At 38.0% G+C, this 14,114-nt stretch overlaps 1 protein-coding gene across 1 annotated transcript in view; it reads left to right on the plus strand.

Moving 5' to 3' along the window:
* Positions 1-14,114, plus strand: part of GRM1 (glutamate metabotropic receptor 1) — a 188,216-nt gene that overhangs the window by 33,814 nt on the left and 140,288 nt on the right. Inside the window, exon 2 of the mRNA XM_085310446.1 lies at positions 2,805-3,054. Coding sequence (XP_085166572.1) covers positions 2,805-3,054 — 250 coding nt within the window. The remainder of the gene's footprint in view (positions 1-2,804; positions 3,055-14,114) is intronic.

The raw sequence follows: 14,114 nt of genomic DNA on the forward strand, positions 1-14,114 counted from the left end.
TTTTTTTTTTTGTGACCAATAGAAAGTTTTCAGTTTCCAACCTCCAGCTGTTTCTGCCTTGTGTTTGACTATTTGGTTTTATGTCAGTGTTGTTCTTGATCTTAATTAGCTTTTTTCCTTCTATGACCTTTTATTGCATTTAATGAATTTATAGGCAGTAATCCTACTTCCTCTTAGTTTATATTTGGGTATACTGTTGTACTATTAGTACATGTGTGTCTGTATATTTGATAGTTGTTATTACATCAAAATTAAAGCAGGGCAAAAGCATTCCACACGGATTTAATTTCCCTTTTATTGAAAACCTTAACTCTAATTACAGCAGAGTTAAAGCTGTATGAAATGTATGAAAAAAATTCCCATACTACTCTTATATTTAGGGCAATATTAATTTAGGTAGGAAACCTATTACATTTGTTTTCTAAAATGCRTTGCCTAAATACCTAACAAGATTCACTTTATTCCCCTGGTTCATCCTAGGTAACACTTAACGGCACAAATAATCCTACTAATTTCAAATGAAACTGTCTTGCATAAAGCTCCACAAGAAGCTGGACAACATGTTGTAATTTGCTTCCAAAGCTTAAGGGGGTTGCTAATGGCAGTCAGCAATGAGGCTGTCCTGCTTCAGTCTGGGGACGCAGGCAAATCACAAAAGCAGAACTGCGCTAACTGCCCAGCTTCAGATCTTGGGGTAAATCCCTGGGTGACCGCAGGGTATAGCCTACAAATACGTGGAAAGCTCCCCACTTGTGTCCTTCTCAGCATGTGGCAGCCTGAATGCAAGGGCAAGCTGTGTGCCAAGTGCGGGGCCACACGGTGGGATGGGCTGCTGTGGGGGACAGGGGCAGCTAGCAGAGCTCCTCCGAGGGTGCCCTCCYGCTGGGTGCAGCCCTTCCTCTCCTCTCCCTGCAGCGATGCAGGGTGCTGGCTTTGCTCCTCCTCTCCAGTATGTCTGGGCAGGCTGGCCTTCTGTATCTGGTGTTGGGATACAGACCGTGTAAGAGGCAGTCTGCTGTACTGAAAATTGCATGAGAAACCAGAGCAGTTTGGTGCAAGAGGTGGTGAGATATGTGAGCTTTGAGCAGGATGCACAAGACCTGGCAGGTCTGGCTACATCATACTATGACTGCATGAAACTCCATAGTATGTCTGATCTGCTGCAAATCTGCATTTCTAGAAAAAATGCATGCTTTCATTGGATTTATAAAGAACACTCAGACACTCCTTGCTGCATTTTTTTTTCCGATAGCTTTGACTTTTGAGATGGTATATGGTTCAGAAGACCACATTGTTGCAATTCACTATTCAGAACTCACTGTAGAGGSAGTAGCTGGACCTGTTCAGTCCCACCAGTTTGTGTCTGGAAGTGGTCAGCATATTGGATGTTACTTCCTCAAGAACCAGTTCTGCACTTAAGGAAACATTAAAAATACAGATAGCATTCATATTTCTCTTTTYGAACAATTTATTGTTACTCTTAATAAACATTTTTTTGTAATCCACCTTGCCTAATTGATGTTTATTGTAAATTCTGTCCTCATGACAAGCATAAAGTATTCAAAGAAAATTTCATCCATTGACGCATCCATGGATTCATTCATCTTCACAGCTGAAGACAGCTTGAGTTTTGTAAAACTATTGATAGGGCTCTCAAAATGTGTAAATAGAAAAGTAAAGGGAACTTGAGAATTAGCTTCTCYATTACTGAAAGTTTAAATATTCCTAGCTTAAGAACTAAGAACTCGAGAAATTCTCTCAGAAATTCTTATAGATAGAAAGTTTCCTCATCAAAATGAAACATTAGATCTAACTTTTATCGTGCGCATTGATCAGACTTGAAAATGACTTTCAACATGCAACCAGATCAGAGTGCTTCAAGTTTACATCCATCTTTCAGTCACTGTTAGTAGTGTGAACTGCATGTGGTACAGAATGACTWAGAGTTAAGTATTTTTCTTTTGTAGGATTATTATAAGTTGAGGAGAAAAATGGTAATGTGTCCTACTAGCTTGTGCTATTCTAGACTGGGCTTCGCTTTTCTGATGCTTTGTCCTCTGGCTGAAACAATGCTATTGGTGCTTGGATCGTTCTCCTGCTTGGAGAGAGAGGAACCCAAACATAAACTTCTCTTTAATTTTATGTGCCACTCTCAGCTGTTAATSGGATAGCTTTTCTAGAGGATATACCATTGCCATAAGAAATTCTTAGGGCGGTAGAAGCAATACAAAGACCTCTCCAAACAGCTCTCCAATAGTATTATAGCAAGAGATTGCTTTAAAAAATACTACATTTTATGTGGAGTAGCTGCTCTAAGATGATAATGGTAGTGCTTAACTAAACATATTGTGAGTCAAAAACAACAGCAGGTACCTCTTGTTTCTTATTTCTAACAGATTAGAGAAGAAACAAGTTAAACTGTACCACCAAGGTATGAAACAGTTTTTGACTGTTTTCCTAGAATAGCACAACCGTTATTTTTGCCACAGAAACGTTAATAAAACTTAAGCCTTACTATGTGAGCCTCTTTGTTCTCTTTTCTGCCTCTCCATCCCCTGTTTGCCTTTTCTGTCCACTGATAAATCGATATAAGAAAGGAAACTTGCAGTCCTTGGGTCAGTTAAGACCAAGCACATAGTGTCTTGTTGCTCTACTGAATCCTGAGCATGTTTGTTGTGATGGACCTCGTTTGCTTTCACTTCTGCTAATGATGGTTGATTTTTGAGGAAAAATTAGCCCTCTTCTATACCAGGCCCCTTTAATTTGTTAGATGTGTGATGTAATATCAGCTTTTGTTTAAACAGGCAATTATGGGGAAAGCGGAATGGAAGCCTTCAAAGAGTTGGCTGCCCAAGAAGGTCTCTGCATCGCTCACTCTGACAAGATCTATAGCAACGCTGGGGAAAAGAGCTTTGACCGGCTGCTTCGGAAGCTGCGGGAAAGGCTGCCCAAGGCGAGAGTGGTGGTATGTTTCTGTGAGGGAATGACAGTGAGAGGGATCCTCATCGCCATGAGACGCCTGGGAGTGCTCGGGGAGTTCCTGCTAATCGGAAGGTAAGGCTTTGACGGTGATTTCACTGCACGTCCTCTCCCTTGCGTCCTGAAGGCAACCCCTTYGTTTCAGAATGGCACAACTTGGGCTACTCGTTATTTAGCTATTTACTTGACTAATGAGTGAAAAGAGGTGGCAGGATGGCAGAGCTGATCAGAGGAAGCAGATACGAAGAGAGGTATGCCAACTTTATCAGTGCTGATTAAGATGATTGACGTTTACCTCAGCAAAAGTTATTACCTGTGTTTTTTATAGCTGACCTTTGTTTTTGTGCTTTTGCACACTCTAGAGGAATGTTTCATACTCAGATTTTAAAATCTAAGCAAGGAATGGACTTCAGAATGTGATTAAGATGTGTTATCCATTTATAAAAGTGAAAATTTAGGGTGTTTTAATAAGGCTAGAGACACTGAGTGTATCCTGATAGTTTGAACTCCCAAATTATCAAATGTTTTTGATTACTTGATCTGCTTCTGCACTTTTATGATTACATCCTGGYATTTTTAGCTGTGTACTTTATTCTGAACTTTGATATTGAGAGCTAGGGCACTGATACTATACAGACTTKTTTGTTTCGAAAATATCAAACTTGCTGATGGCCAGGTCAGTACACATATGTGTTTTGATATTTTCAGAATAATTTACAGTGCAGAGATTGTGTATTAGACAGGCAAAGATCATTTTATCAAAATGAGAAAGATTTCTTATTTTCTCTACAGTTCATCAGTCCTTTGTAGATATGCAGTGAAATATGGTCATTCCAGATCTATCACTATGGTCTATCTACATTTCCAGTTTTGTGACAGTTCTTATTTTAAGGCTTTTTTGACTTTCACCTTGACTTTTGCAATGTCTTTGTTGGCTTTCTGTATGGATCAAGTCCGTTCAAATGATGAGAGCTGACATTTCCTGTCTTGTCTGTTGGATTGATAACGTCATTTTCTAATCCTTCTGTTCACTCTTTGTTTTTTTTCATATCTCTTGTTTAAACATCATTCCTTCAAGGCCTTTAACAGTTATCTCCTTACCTTCTTAGCTTCTGTTGGCTTTTTATTCTGTTGTCATTCTGATCTGTCAGATTGTTTTTGTCCCATTCTCTTCATAGTCTTTCTGCCTGTATCTATCAGGATTGGGATGCTCTCCTTTAGCTCTGAGCTGTAGTATCGATCTTTCCCTGATCACATTCATCTTTGAAACTCATAATTTTTATGATTTCTCCAAGTCAGATAACTAATCTGGCCAAGATAATCATTTGAAGACRATTAACAGGGATGTGTGTGCAGTTTTTAGACTTACTTTTTTCATCATTTCTTTTTTGTTGCAGTCTTTGTGATCTGTTTGGAGCAGAGATTTTATCTCTAGAAGAGATATATATAAGATATATAAGAGATATATAGATAAGATATAGAATATTTGGAAAACCATCAGCATAAAAATAAGAAACATAATAGCTTGGTTAGAAAAATGGTATTATGTTTTAGAACCGTGCATATATGTTTCATCTGCATCCTTCAACATACCACTTGAATGATAGAACGTTTCAGGACTGACATGTTTCGAGTATGTTACTTTTTAGTAAACAGAAGAAACAGACTAATAAAAGTARTCTGGGTCATGTTATTCTTCCTTACAGCTTTAGGCAATGCTATGCTTTCTTCATGTATTATTGTCACATTCAGTGGTGTCTTGTTCTTCAACCTGCTCTCTCTTGACCCTGGCCATATAGAGAGCTAAAGGAAAACAGAGTCCTACATTAAGCACCAAAACTAGATACTTCAGTAAACCAGTTTATGGCATTGTTGGGCTTTTTGCTTGGCCCCCTTCTTTATGGGTATGTGGAATATTTTAGCTTCACACTTTGATTAAAAGCTCTAACCAGGCAGTATGCTACTCTAATCAATTCAAGTATTTGGCTTGGAAGTTCCCCAACATTACCCTGATTTTTTTTTAACTCAGATCTTCTCATCTATTAAATATTAATAGTTGGAAACATATTTGAAAATCACAGTGTGTTTTTTGCATAGGCTTTCATGTAGTCTTGTTTTATTTTGTATAAACCTTGGGTGTGAGAGACTGCTTTTTAGAGTTTGGTGGGCTGATCTTCTTGTAAAACAATCTGGTTATTGCTGTGCATAGTCTAGATTGTGCCCAACAGCTGGTTGAAATAAAAACTATTATAGGGCTTGCACATGTCTTGTAAGTGCTTGCAGATCTAAAAGAAAAGACATTTTCTTTGAATTGTCCTAATTAAGAGATTTTAAAAAATGACAGATCTAGCAAACTTATTCAGAAGTAAGTTGCAGTGAAACTGCAGCACTATGAATTTGGTCATCTGAATACAAACAGGAACCAAGACATGGATCAACATTACTCTGACATACCTTTGAATTGTTTCTATTCAAATACTCAGCTAAGCAAAAAAAAAACCAAATGCCGTTTAAGAACATTCTTTTACTTGAGGGAAGCTGGAGTGAACGTGCAATCAAGATTTTTTTTTTTGCAGTAGTGAGCTAAACAAAGGCTTTAATTTACCCACAGGTGTATTATCAGCCACATTGTATGAAACCCATRCTCTGTTCTGACTCACGGTGAAGAGAAAGCCTTTATAAAGGTACAGCTGCCTGAACAGCTCTCTTCCTGCTGTATTGTCAACGTTGCCATTGATCAAAGCAGACAAGCACAGCTTAGCTTAATCAAATTCTAGGTATCAGAAAGAGAGCTAGGAACTAAATTTGGCTTTGGTGTAATTTGGGAGTGATACTTGGGGAATTACAGGGGGTTCTGCTGAGCCAGAGCTCAGTCGTCAAATGCTGAGGCTTTTTTTCATGATAGACTGACTTTTGTAAGGCATAGAGTTAGGATCTATTTGTGTCACATCTAAGCAAGTGTTCCCAAACTCAGCCTGGAGATCTGACTAGAAATTCAATCTAATTTGCTACTGTAAGTGGAAGTCTGTCCTATTAGTGAGGAGGAGGAAAAAGGGAATTCCTATTTGTGAATCTGGAAGGAAGCTAGGATATGGCAGGACTGAAAGAGAGGTTACAGTCTCACCTAAGGGAGAATGGGAGATGAGTCTCATCCTGGCACAAAGTCAGAATGTTGCAGAGAGTWCAGTTAGAAAATTTATTACACTATGAAATTAAGGATCGTACAAGAGTAAGGAGAAGGAAAAAAATCTTTTTTTTCTTTTTTTTAAGGGTATTTGGAATAGTATTGGTGCAAGCAAGCTGGCAAAAATTATGCTAAGGAAGTAAGCTCTAGCCTTCAGAGAATTAAGTGGTAACTTTTAACACAAAGTGATTATGATGTGAAACGACTATGTAGAATTGAGTCATCACTTGATATGATGAGTCTAACTGTGTTTATGCAGGCCTCTAAGTTTTATATTACTTGATAAACATAAAATAAGTTCTACAAAAACCTGGCAAGATATGTGAGTCTCCTGTATATCCTCTGGAATGGTACAAGACAAATGCATATAAATGACTTGCCAGTGTCTGTACAGGTAATGCAAAGCAAGTAAAAGACATGRGAACAAAATCTCCAATTTCAAGTGTTGCTCTGAGATCAGTGGAGGAGAGACATGGTAGATAAATAGTTGGAAATGAATATGCTGTTTAGTAATTCAAAGCTCTCTAAAACTCCTACATGAAATAATTTGTGCAAATATGTGAGGAACTTGAGGAAGAAAGGGAGATGCTAGTGCGTACAGTGTTTTTCAGTATAATGCTTTGTAGTGAACTGTGTACTGCTTGGCTTCTGTAGGCTTTGCAGTRTGTTAGTACTGCTCTATGGGCTGTTGTAGAACTAAGAATTTTAAGTGTTAGTAGGATGAATTCTTCTGAAAATATGAACACTTGGCACTGGCAATATATTCTCTGTGAGCTTAGTGGATGTCACTGGGCCAATCAGTTCTCTCTCTCTATTTAATAAAACTGTTTGCATAGGGTGATATAAGCAGCAGTAAATACAGTGCTTTCCATGTGCAGTGTGATGAAAATTTCCATGACTGTCCTTACTTCACAAGCCAGGATTAATAAGTTTTTTGCTGTTTAACTTCACACTTTTTAAAATACGGACAAAGTATTCATGTTCAGTGGGGAAACACAAGTTCTATGGTCATATGATACTGGTGACCAAAGAAAATATACAATTAGGACACAAAAATGGAGATTCTAATGACTAAGAATATCTTTGAAGTTTGGCTGCTATGTTTCATTGCAGAAAATGGAGACACCCTGAAACAGTTTACAGTCCTCATTTTTGGGGGGTGTGAACACATCCTTGGGAAGATGTAATTTAGAAGACCCATAATTGATATGTTGTACCTAACTCAGTTTTGCTTTGATGTAAGGCATAACACTGGAGCAAAACYAGCCAGACCTGAGACAGTCTGGGTAATATTGACTCAACTTGCATCGTTGATCATAAACATGTCATAAACAGGCAACATGCCTTGGTAGTAGCTTAGAGATTTCTTAAGTTGACTTCACTATTTGTTCCCGACAAATCTGCAGTGTGATGGGTAGCATCTCTTTCTCGCAGGCTCCTTAGGGACTTAATTCTGTCACCACTTTTGTTTATCATCCCCTTGTCGCCCTAGGGGATTGTAGTGAGATGACTTGAGTTGTGCTGCCTGCAGGATGATGACAAGTAGCTGTATCTCTTTCAGTCAGTTCTGATGTAACTTTTTGCAATGGTGAGTGGGTGCACAAAGGCWTTTGAAGCTCTGAAGAATAGCTGGCTATAATCTGCCAAAAGAAAGTCCAAGACAATGTCAAGAAGAAATTATTTCAGGGTGTTGATAAAAATCCCAGTTTCTATGGTTGTTGGACCTTGTCCTTTGGCATTAAAGGTACAGTGTTGAGATCCTGAGAAGTCAGGTCACGATAATGAAAAAAAGTGCAAGCAGTATTACAAATATCACTTTCCATAGTTGTCCAAAAAGAGTGCCTGTCTCTTCCTCACAGATAAGTCTCTAGTGCCAGTGGCTCACTTACAAAGTGGCTGAGAATATTCTTCTGCTAGGTTGGGAGGCTGGTCACAAAAATGATGTGAACTAAGGATATTGCTCTTTTAAGTTAGACTAGCTGAACAGAATATGCTGTACTTTGTCTCGAGTGCACAGTGTCTTCATTTACCACAGGCTCTCTCCCAGCCCATGAAAATTCAATGAGAAATGTCCACCTTCTCCCAAAGGAATTTAAGTGCTTTGCAGGCCAATACTTTTAATTTAGGTTCCAAAAAAAAGTAACTTATTCTTCTTAAGCATGTAAGAGTTGCAAAGAAATCACTGACAGCTAACAGTATGTTGGCAGCGAAAAAAATCACTTTGTGCTAGCCTAAGGCATGTAGGATAGGTACCAGGCCTTGTAAATCTGACAGAAATAGTAGATTTTATACTCTGTTGCTCATGCTGGTGTTTTTCATCAACTTGCTATGAGTAGAAATGTGGTGTTAGGAAAACTGGTAGTAATTCAGTGCTGTCAAAARTGTGTAATGGAATTCAAACCACTAGAATACCACATGCTGGGTTTTTTTGGGTAGGGTGGAGAGACACTTGAGTGAGAAAACTAATAGTGGTTCAAAAGCCTAAAGCAAAGGTGGCAACACAAGTGGAATGGTGACAAATAGGAAGATATTCATTTAAGCAACAAGAGATTTGCTTACAACGCTGTTTACAGTAGAAAGAGGACAGATTCATCTGTCTTGCCGCACTTTTCCCCCACCCTCTGGGCCCAAGATACTCAGAGTGACTGATACTGAGTCTGTCATTTCCATTGATGCTCCAAGTCAGTGGAATATTCTGTATTTAATTACCTGTTTTGTGAAGACACGGTCAGAAGTTCAGCTAGGTTTGGATCCAGATTACCAGAACAAAATTCAGTTAATTGCTGTGAAACACAGAAATCATTCATGATTAATCCTCAAATATTTTGTTAACCACGTACAAAAACTGGATACAAAGTTGGCAGTTAAACAAAATATTGTCAGTGAAGATAGTCCCAACTGGCAACGTCAGCCCATTTCCTGAACATTATCAAGGCTGGTAATAGGACCCATTGATAATTTTACATTTTTAAGTCTGGGACCTCAACACGTGTCAGCCAGCATGAATTTGTAGTACTTATTACATTATGGTTCAATTAGTAGTCATAATTTAGCATCTGCTAACTGTGATGGCAGTGTGGATGAAAACGTTATGTGACATGGAGACTATGAGCAAGTAAGTTTTATTTACCCTCTAATCCAAAATATCATCAATCTATATTAAAATGTGATTACATTTCAAGTATAAAATACAGCTGTTACAGCAGAACCGCATTTGATTTGCAGCGATTTAGAATTTCTCTGTGGCTTACATTTAAACTCATCAATAGCCCTTCCATGACTTTTGCTTGGTAATAGTGATGATGATGAATTAGGTACAAGACTATGGATTATTTAGCTAAGATTTTTAGAGAGCACTTTTGTGCTGATGTTAACAACAGGAATGATGTTCACTTATTCAGAGACAGAGACTTAAAAAACAACAAGGTCTAATTGCTGTCTAGACTCCTGTATCAATTATAATATGTTCTTCTTTTTTTTTCTCTCTCTCTTCCCATGCCAAAGGACATAGCATTCTCTACATGCACTCTGAGCTGTCTTTTTGACCACTTGCATTATCTGAAATACAAAAAGGAACCCTTTGTTTTTGATGGTAAAATGTGATTTAAATATTACAAAATATAAAGCTCCATAATTTCTTCAGGCTTAATATCTTGCCTCTAAACAACAAACTCATCCCTTATTTTTCCATAAAACCCAGAAATTAAAGATGAACCTTTACTGAAATACTTTATGCATTTTAATATGATACTATATAAGAACAATTATTTTTGTGTTTCCTGCACTCTCTTGGTCTAAAAACAGTTTTCCCTGATTAGTATGGAAATAGGTAAAATCACTGATTACTGTTTCAGACCTTGTGTCACTAGAAAAAAGTTGTCATTAGACATAAGATATTGACAGAAGATGATCAGGAATTGCCTGAGCTATGTTCATACAAACAACCCATGTTTTGGTAGGGACAAGAGCAATCTAAGAACAGATAATCTCGGTTATAATTTAAACACCTTTCTCCTGAATCCTGGAAAGCAATGACTGGAAAGCTTTAAAGCTCCAGTGAATAATCAGCTAGCTGTATTTTCAATGTAGCAGTCAACTGAAGAGGACTAAAAAGACTGGAGAAATCTATGGTGTCAGTGAGGTAGTCAAACATGGGGTATAYAGTGAAATTAATCAGAAATTTCTTCCATGACCGCTTGTTAAAGCCTTTGGCTCATTGACCAGGGAAAGGAAGACAAGCAGTAGGCCACTGTTTATGGGCAAAGATCACATCTTTTCTTATATTGTCCTTTTATAAACATCTTCAGCCTGATGGCCTTGCTGGAGAACCCGTGCTAGCTTTTAAAGGCTGGAAAATGTGCCCAACATCTAGCTTTCTGAGGAGCTGAATTTATTTGAAGGGAAGCTCGCTCTAAAGTATCTGTATGAACATGTAAAGAGGAAATTTCAAATCACGTAAAGGTTGTAATTTGGCAGCCAAATACACAATGTATTTTTTAAAGCTGAACTGGAATCAGAGCTTGTAGCGATAGACTCTTAGTCTGTTGCTTCTCTAAAATTTTCAGCCCAGGCAAATCTTTCCAAATGTGGTAATTCTGTGGTGTGGTGGTGCCTAGGGAATGGAAATGATGTCAAGAACTTGCTTCACAGCAGCAATCCTGGCACTTTTATGTTACCAGTTCCTYTTCAGCACTACCAATTTGTTTTGATGGAGGACTGAAACATTCCAGTTTTGTTGAGCTGGCCGACTCTTGTCTACATTTCACTTCAGTTATTACTATATGCCTTATTTGCTTAGTTTTGTACCTCAGAGAGGGGGAAATCAAAAGAAGAATTTTGTTCAAAAGCCTTATAAATTCCCTTCCACCTGATAATTTACCTAGTATTTGTTTTAACTGTCTTTAAACCATATGCATTATTCACTACATATATTTGTGGGTAAGCTTTTGTCCCTTGGGCTCACGCAACTATTTTCCATGCTGGTGATTTGGCTGTATGTATGAGTTCTGTGGGGAGTTTGTTTAAGTTTTCATCCTGACTGTCTTTTCCTCAGAGTCTGGATTGTTGCAATACAAGTCAGATTTAGAAAGAAAAATGTACTACTGTTTAGTTCAGTAGAAATGGAATGTGTTATTTTTCTGCTTTATAGAGTAAAATAGAATTCCTTGGTTTCACTCCAAAGGCGGCTTCACTAAGAAAAGGCTAAATAATCATTTCTTGCATGCTAACATGATGATTAGGAGATCTGCATAATAGGTCAGTTTCAAGCACCTCTGCAATGCAAGTATGACAGCCTCAATGTGACTCCAGTTACGATTTCTGCTGATTTCTCATAGCAGGTTAAATCATTGTAAATTATTTCCAATGGAAAAACTTCTAAATTTTCTCTAGTCTTCTTTTAAAACATCTTTGAAAATATAATTTTTTTTCCTCCTCCCTGTTTTATATTCACTGTATTCTTCAGTTGTTCCTTGCATCTCCTGCAAGGAGATGCTGCATCTCCTTTCTTGCATCTTCATCAATCTGTTCTTGTTCTACCTTCCCCCATTTCCACRAGCCCCAAGACTTCCCTGCCAATTATCCTGCTGGACTCTTCAACGCATGCTACCACTAAAGGGATTTTATTTTTTTGTAGTAAGAAGTCTGCATTGTTGGCATAATTTCCTTTCTGTGAAGTCAGGAGACCTTTTAGCATTTTCTTCATTGTGAATGGAGATGAACATAATGTGCTCTTGAAAATTCTACCCACGTTACTCAGATCCTTGAGGAACAGGCTGATTTGACAACTTGCCTGCCCCATGTGTTTGCTCCAATCATGCCAGGCAGGTTGGCTCTCAACATGCTTTTATGAAAGTCCCCTCAGAGCCATATTTAAGCAGACTTAACAATTTAGTAATGACGTATCCTGTTCTTGTTCATGGATATAAGTCTTAGTGTGACWGCAGTCAAAAAAATCCCCTTTATTTTCCACCCTCAACCCAGCCTCAACAAAAGTAGCTATGTGGCTTTGCAAAACTAGCAYTTTTATTCATTTGTTCTTGATGGGGACCTTGTATCTTTATTTTCATTAAAAAAAACTATATGAAACATTGATTATTTTTAATTATTCTAACTACTATCACCTGTACAGCCCTGAAATGTTACCAGGATGACTGACTACAATCTGATCTCACACATTATCATCAAAATTTTAAATTAAATTCTGAGGATTGGCAATGATATAAAGGGAAAGACCAGGCAGATGTTCTGATTTTGCAGTTGATCATTTTCTGAGTTACAAACTGAGGAAATATGGGAACTCACTAATAGGGAAAATAATGCAAGCAAATGAAATGGACACTGACGCCTATCAAAAATACCACTGCTGTTAAGGCCATTGCCAGGACTGATTTACCATGGAACACCTACAGTACAAAATGAGATGCATTGATCTATATGCGTTTCAAATGAATTTGTCTCAGCAGTGTGGTAACAATGTATATTAAATGAACTCAGAAAGGGGATGGAGAGTTTAAAGTCTCCACAAGAAACTTTCCACCTTCTCTCCAGTAAGAATCAGAATAAGAACAGATGATAGATCGTAATCAAGTCTCTTGAGAGCTCCATTGTCCATGTATGATTTTTTTTTCCTGTTTGTCATTATGTTTGTTGAAAAACTTAGATGGGAAATACACACTCAAGTAATTGCATAACCTGCTACTCCAGCAAAGGTGAGAGTTGCAATCTTAGCAGAGAGATACAGGTAGAATTTAAGAAACAGGAAAGCTAAAAGGCTAAGAAAGAAGAGGTGGTGATAAAATGCAGAAAGAAAACAGACGCAATGTAGGGAAGAAGGCAAAGAATGGGGAAGGAGAAGTGAGTTAAAAGAAGAGACTTAAGAAGTGCATAAGAAGATAGAGTGTTTTGGTTTTGGGCAATGATCTGTGATTCAGACTGAGATATTTTGGATAGATRAATAGGTCAAAGTCATGCACAGTCTCTATAAATTGCACAGATGCAAGGGAAGCAGGATCATGACTCCAAATCGGAGAAGGTGGTGGGCTATTAGCCCATCAGAATTCAACAGAAGAATGCTACTACTGTTACTAAAGCTCCCCGGTAATACACTGATGACTGAATTTTGTTTTCAGTTTTGTGAATTATGAAAAACCCTCTGGGCAACAATGCTGTTAAAGAGAATGTGAGCTGAGAATAATATTCCAATGTTACATGCTGACCTATTAAAATAGTAATATGTTCGTGTGTTGTAGAACTGTTTCTGTCAGTGGTGAACATCCAAAGTTTATGATTCAAGAGAAGTTCCTTCTATTTTTTTCCCCTCTCTGTGGAAAAAAAATCCATCTCTTTTCCAGAGAGTATTTGCTGACTGGCTGATTTGTCTCAAGCCAGATGATTGACATTTCTTGTAATGTGTATCCTCAGTAGGGAAATTGCAGATGTTATGCTTGTTTGTTAACGTCTGATTCTTGTTTAAAGCTTACTAAGCTATTTACTTCCAGAATAACTCAGTGGTGTCCATGAGTTCCACACATTAGTCTGAACAGAAAAGTATGTCTTTTGCATGCTTTACATTTTTTGACTTTCAATTTAGTTAAGTCTTCCTAATGGAAAAAAGAGTCTACCTGGGTTCCTTTTTCATTGTTCATTAGACATAACATCTTGTTTGTCCTCRTGTTGCCTTCTACCAAAATACCGTATTTTGAGGATTCTACAGACTCCAAGGGTAATTTTTTAGGTCTGTGAGCAGTGCTGTGCATAGTGCCACAGACACAGGGGGCCTTGGCTCCTAGCTGGGTTTACTGGTCACTACTGCAACTCATGAAAATGGTATTTCCAAATTGTACAGAAATCACACAGGAAAGATGATCCCTCCCACCACCTTTCCCCTCCCCCCCCCCCACTGAAGTGCTAGGATAGACTATATGTGCATGCTAAAGCCCCATTTTGACTT

The sequence above is a fragment of the Rhea americana genome, unplaced genomic scaffold (genome assembly GCF_003343005.1).
Source record: "Rhea americana isolate MKP2758 unplaced genomic scaffold, rheAme1 scaffold_108, whole genome shotgun sequence".
NCBI lineage: Eukaryota > Metazoa > Chordata > Aves > Rheiformes > Rheidae > Rhea > Rhea americana.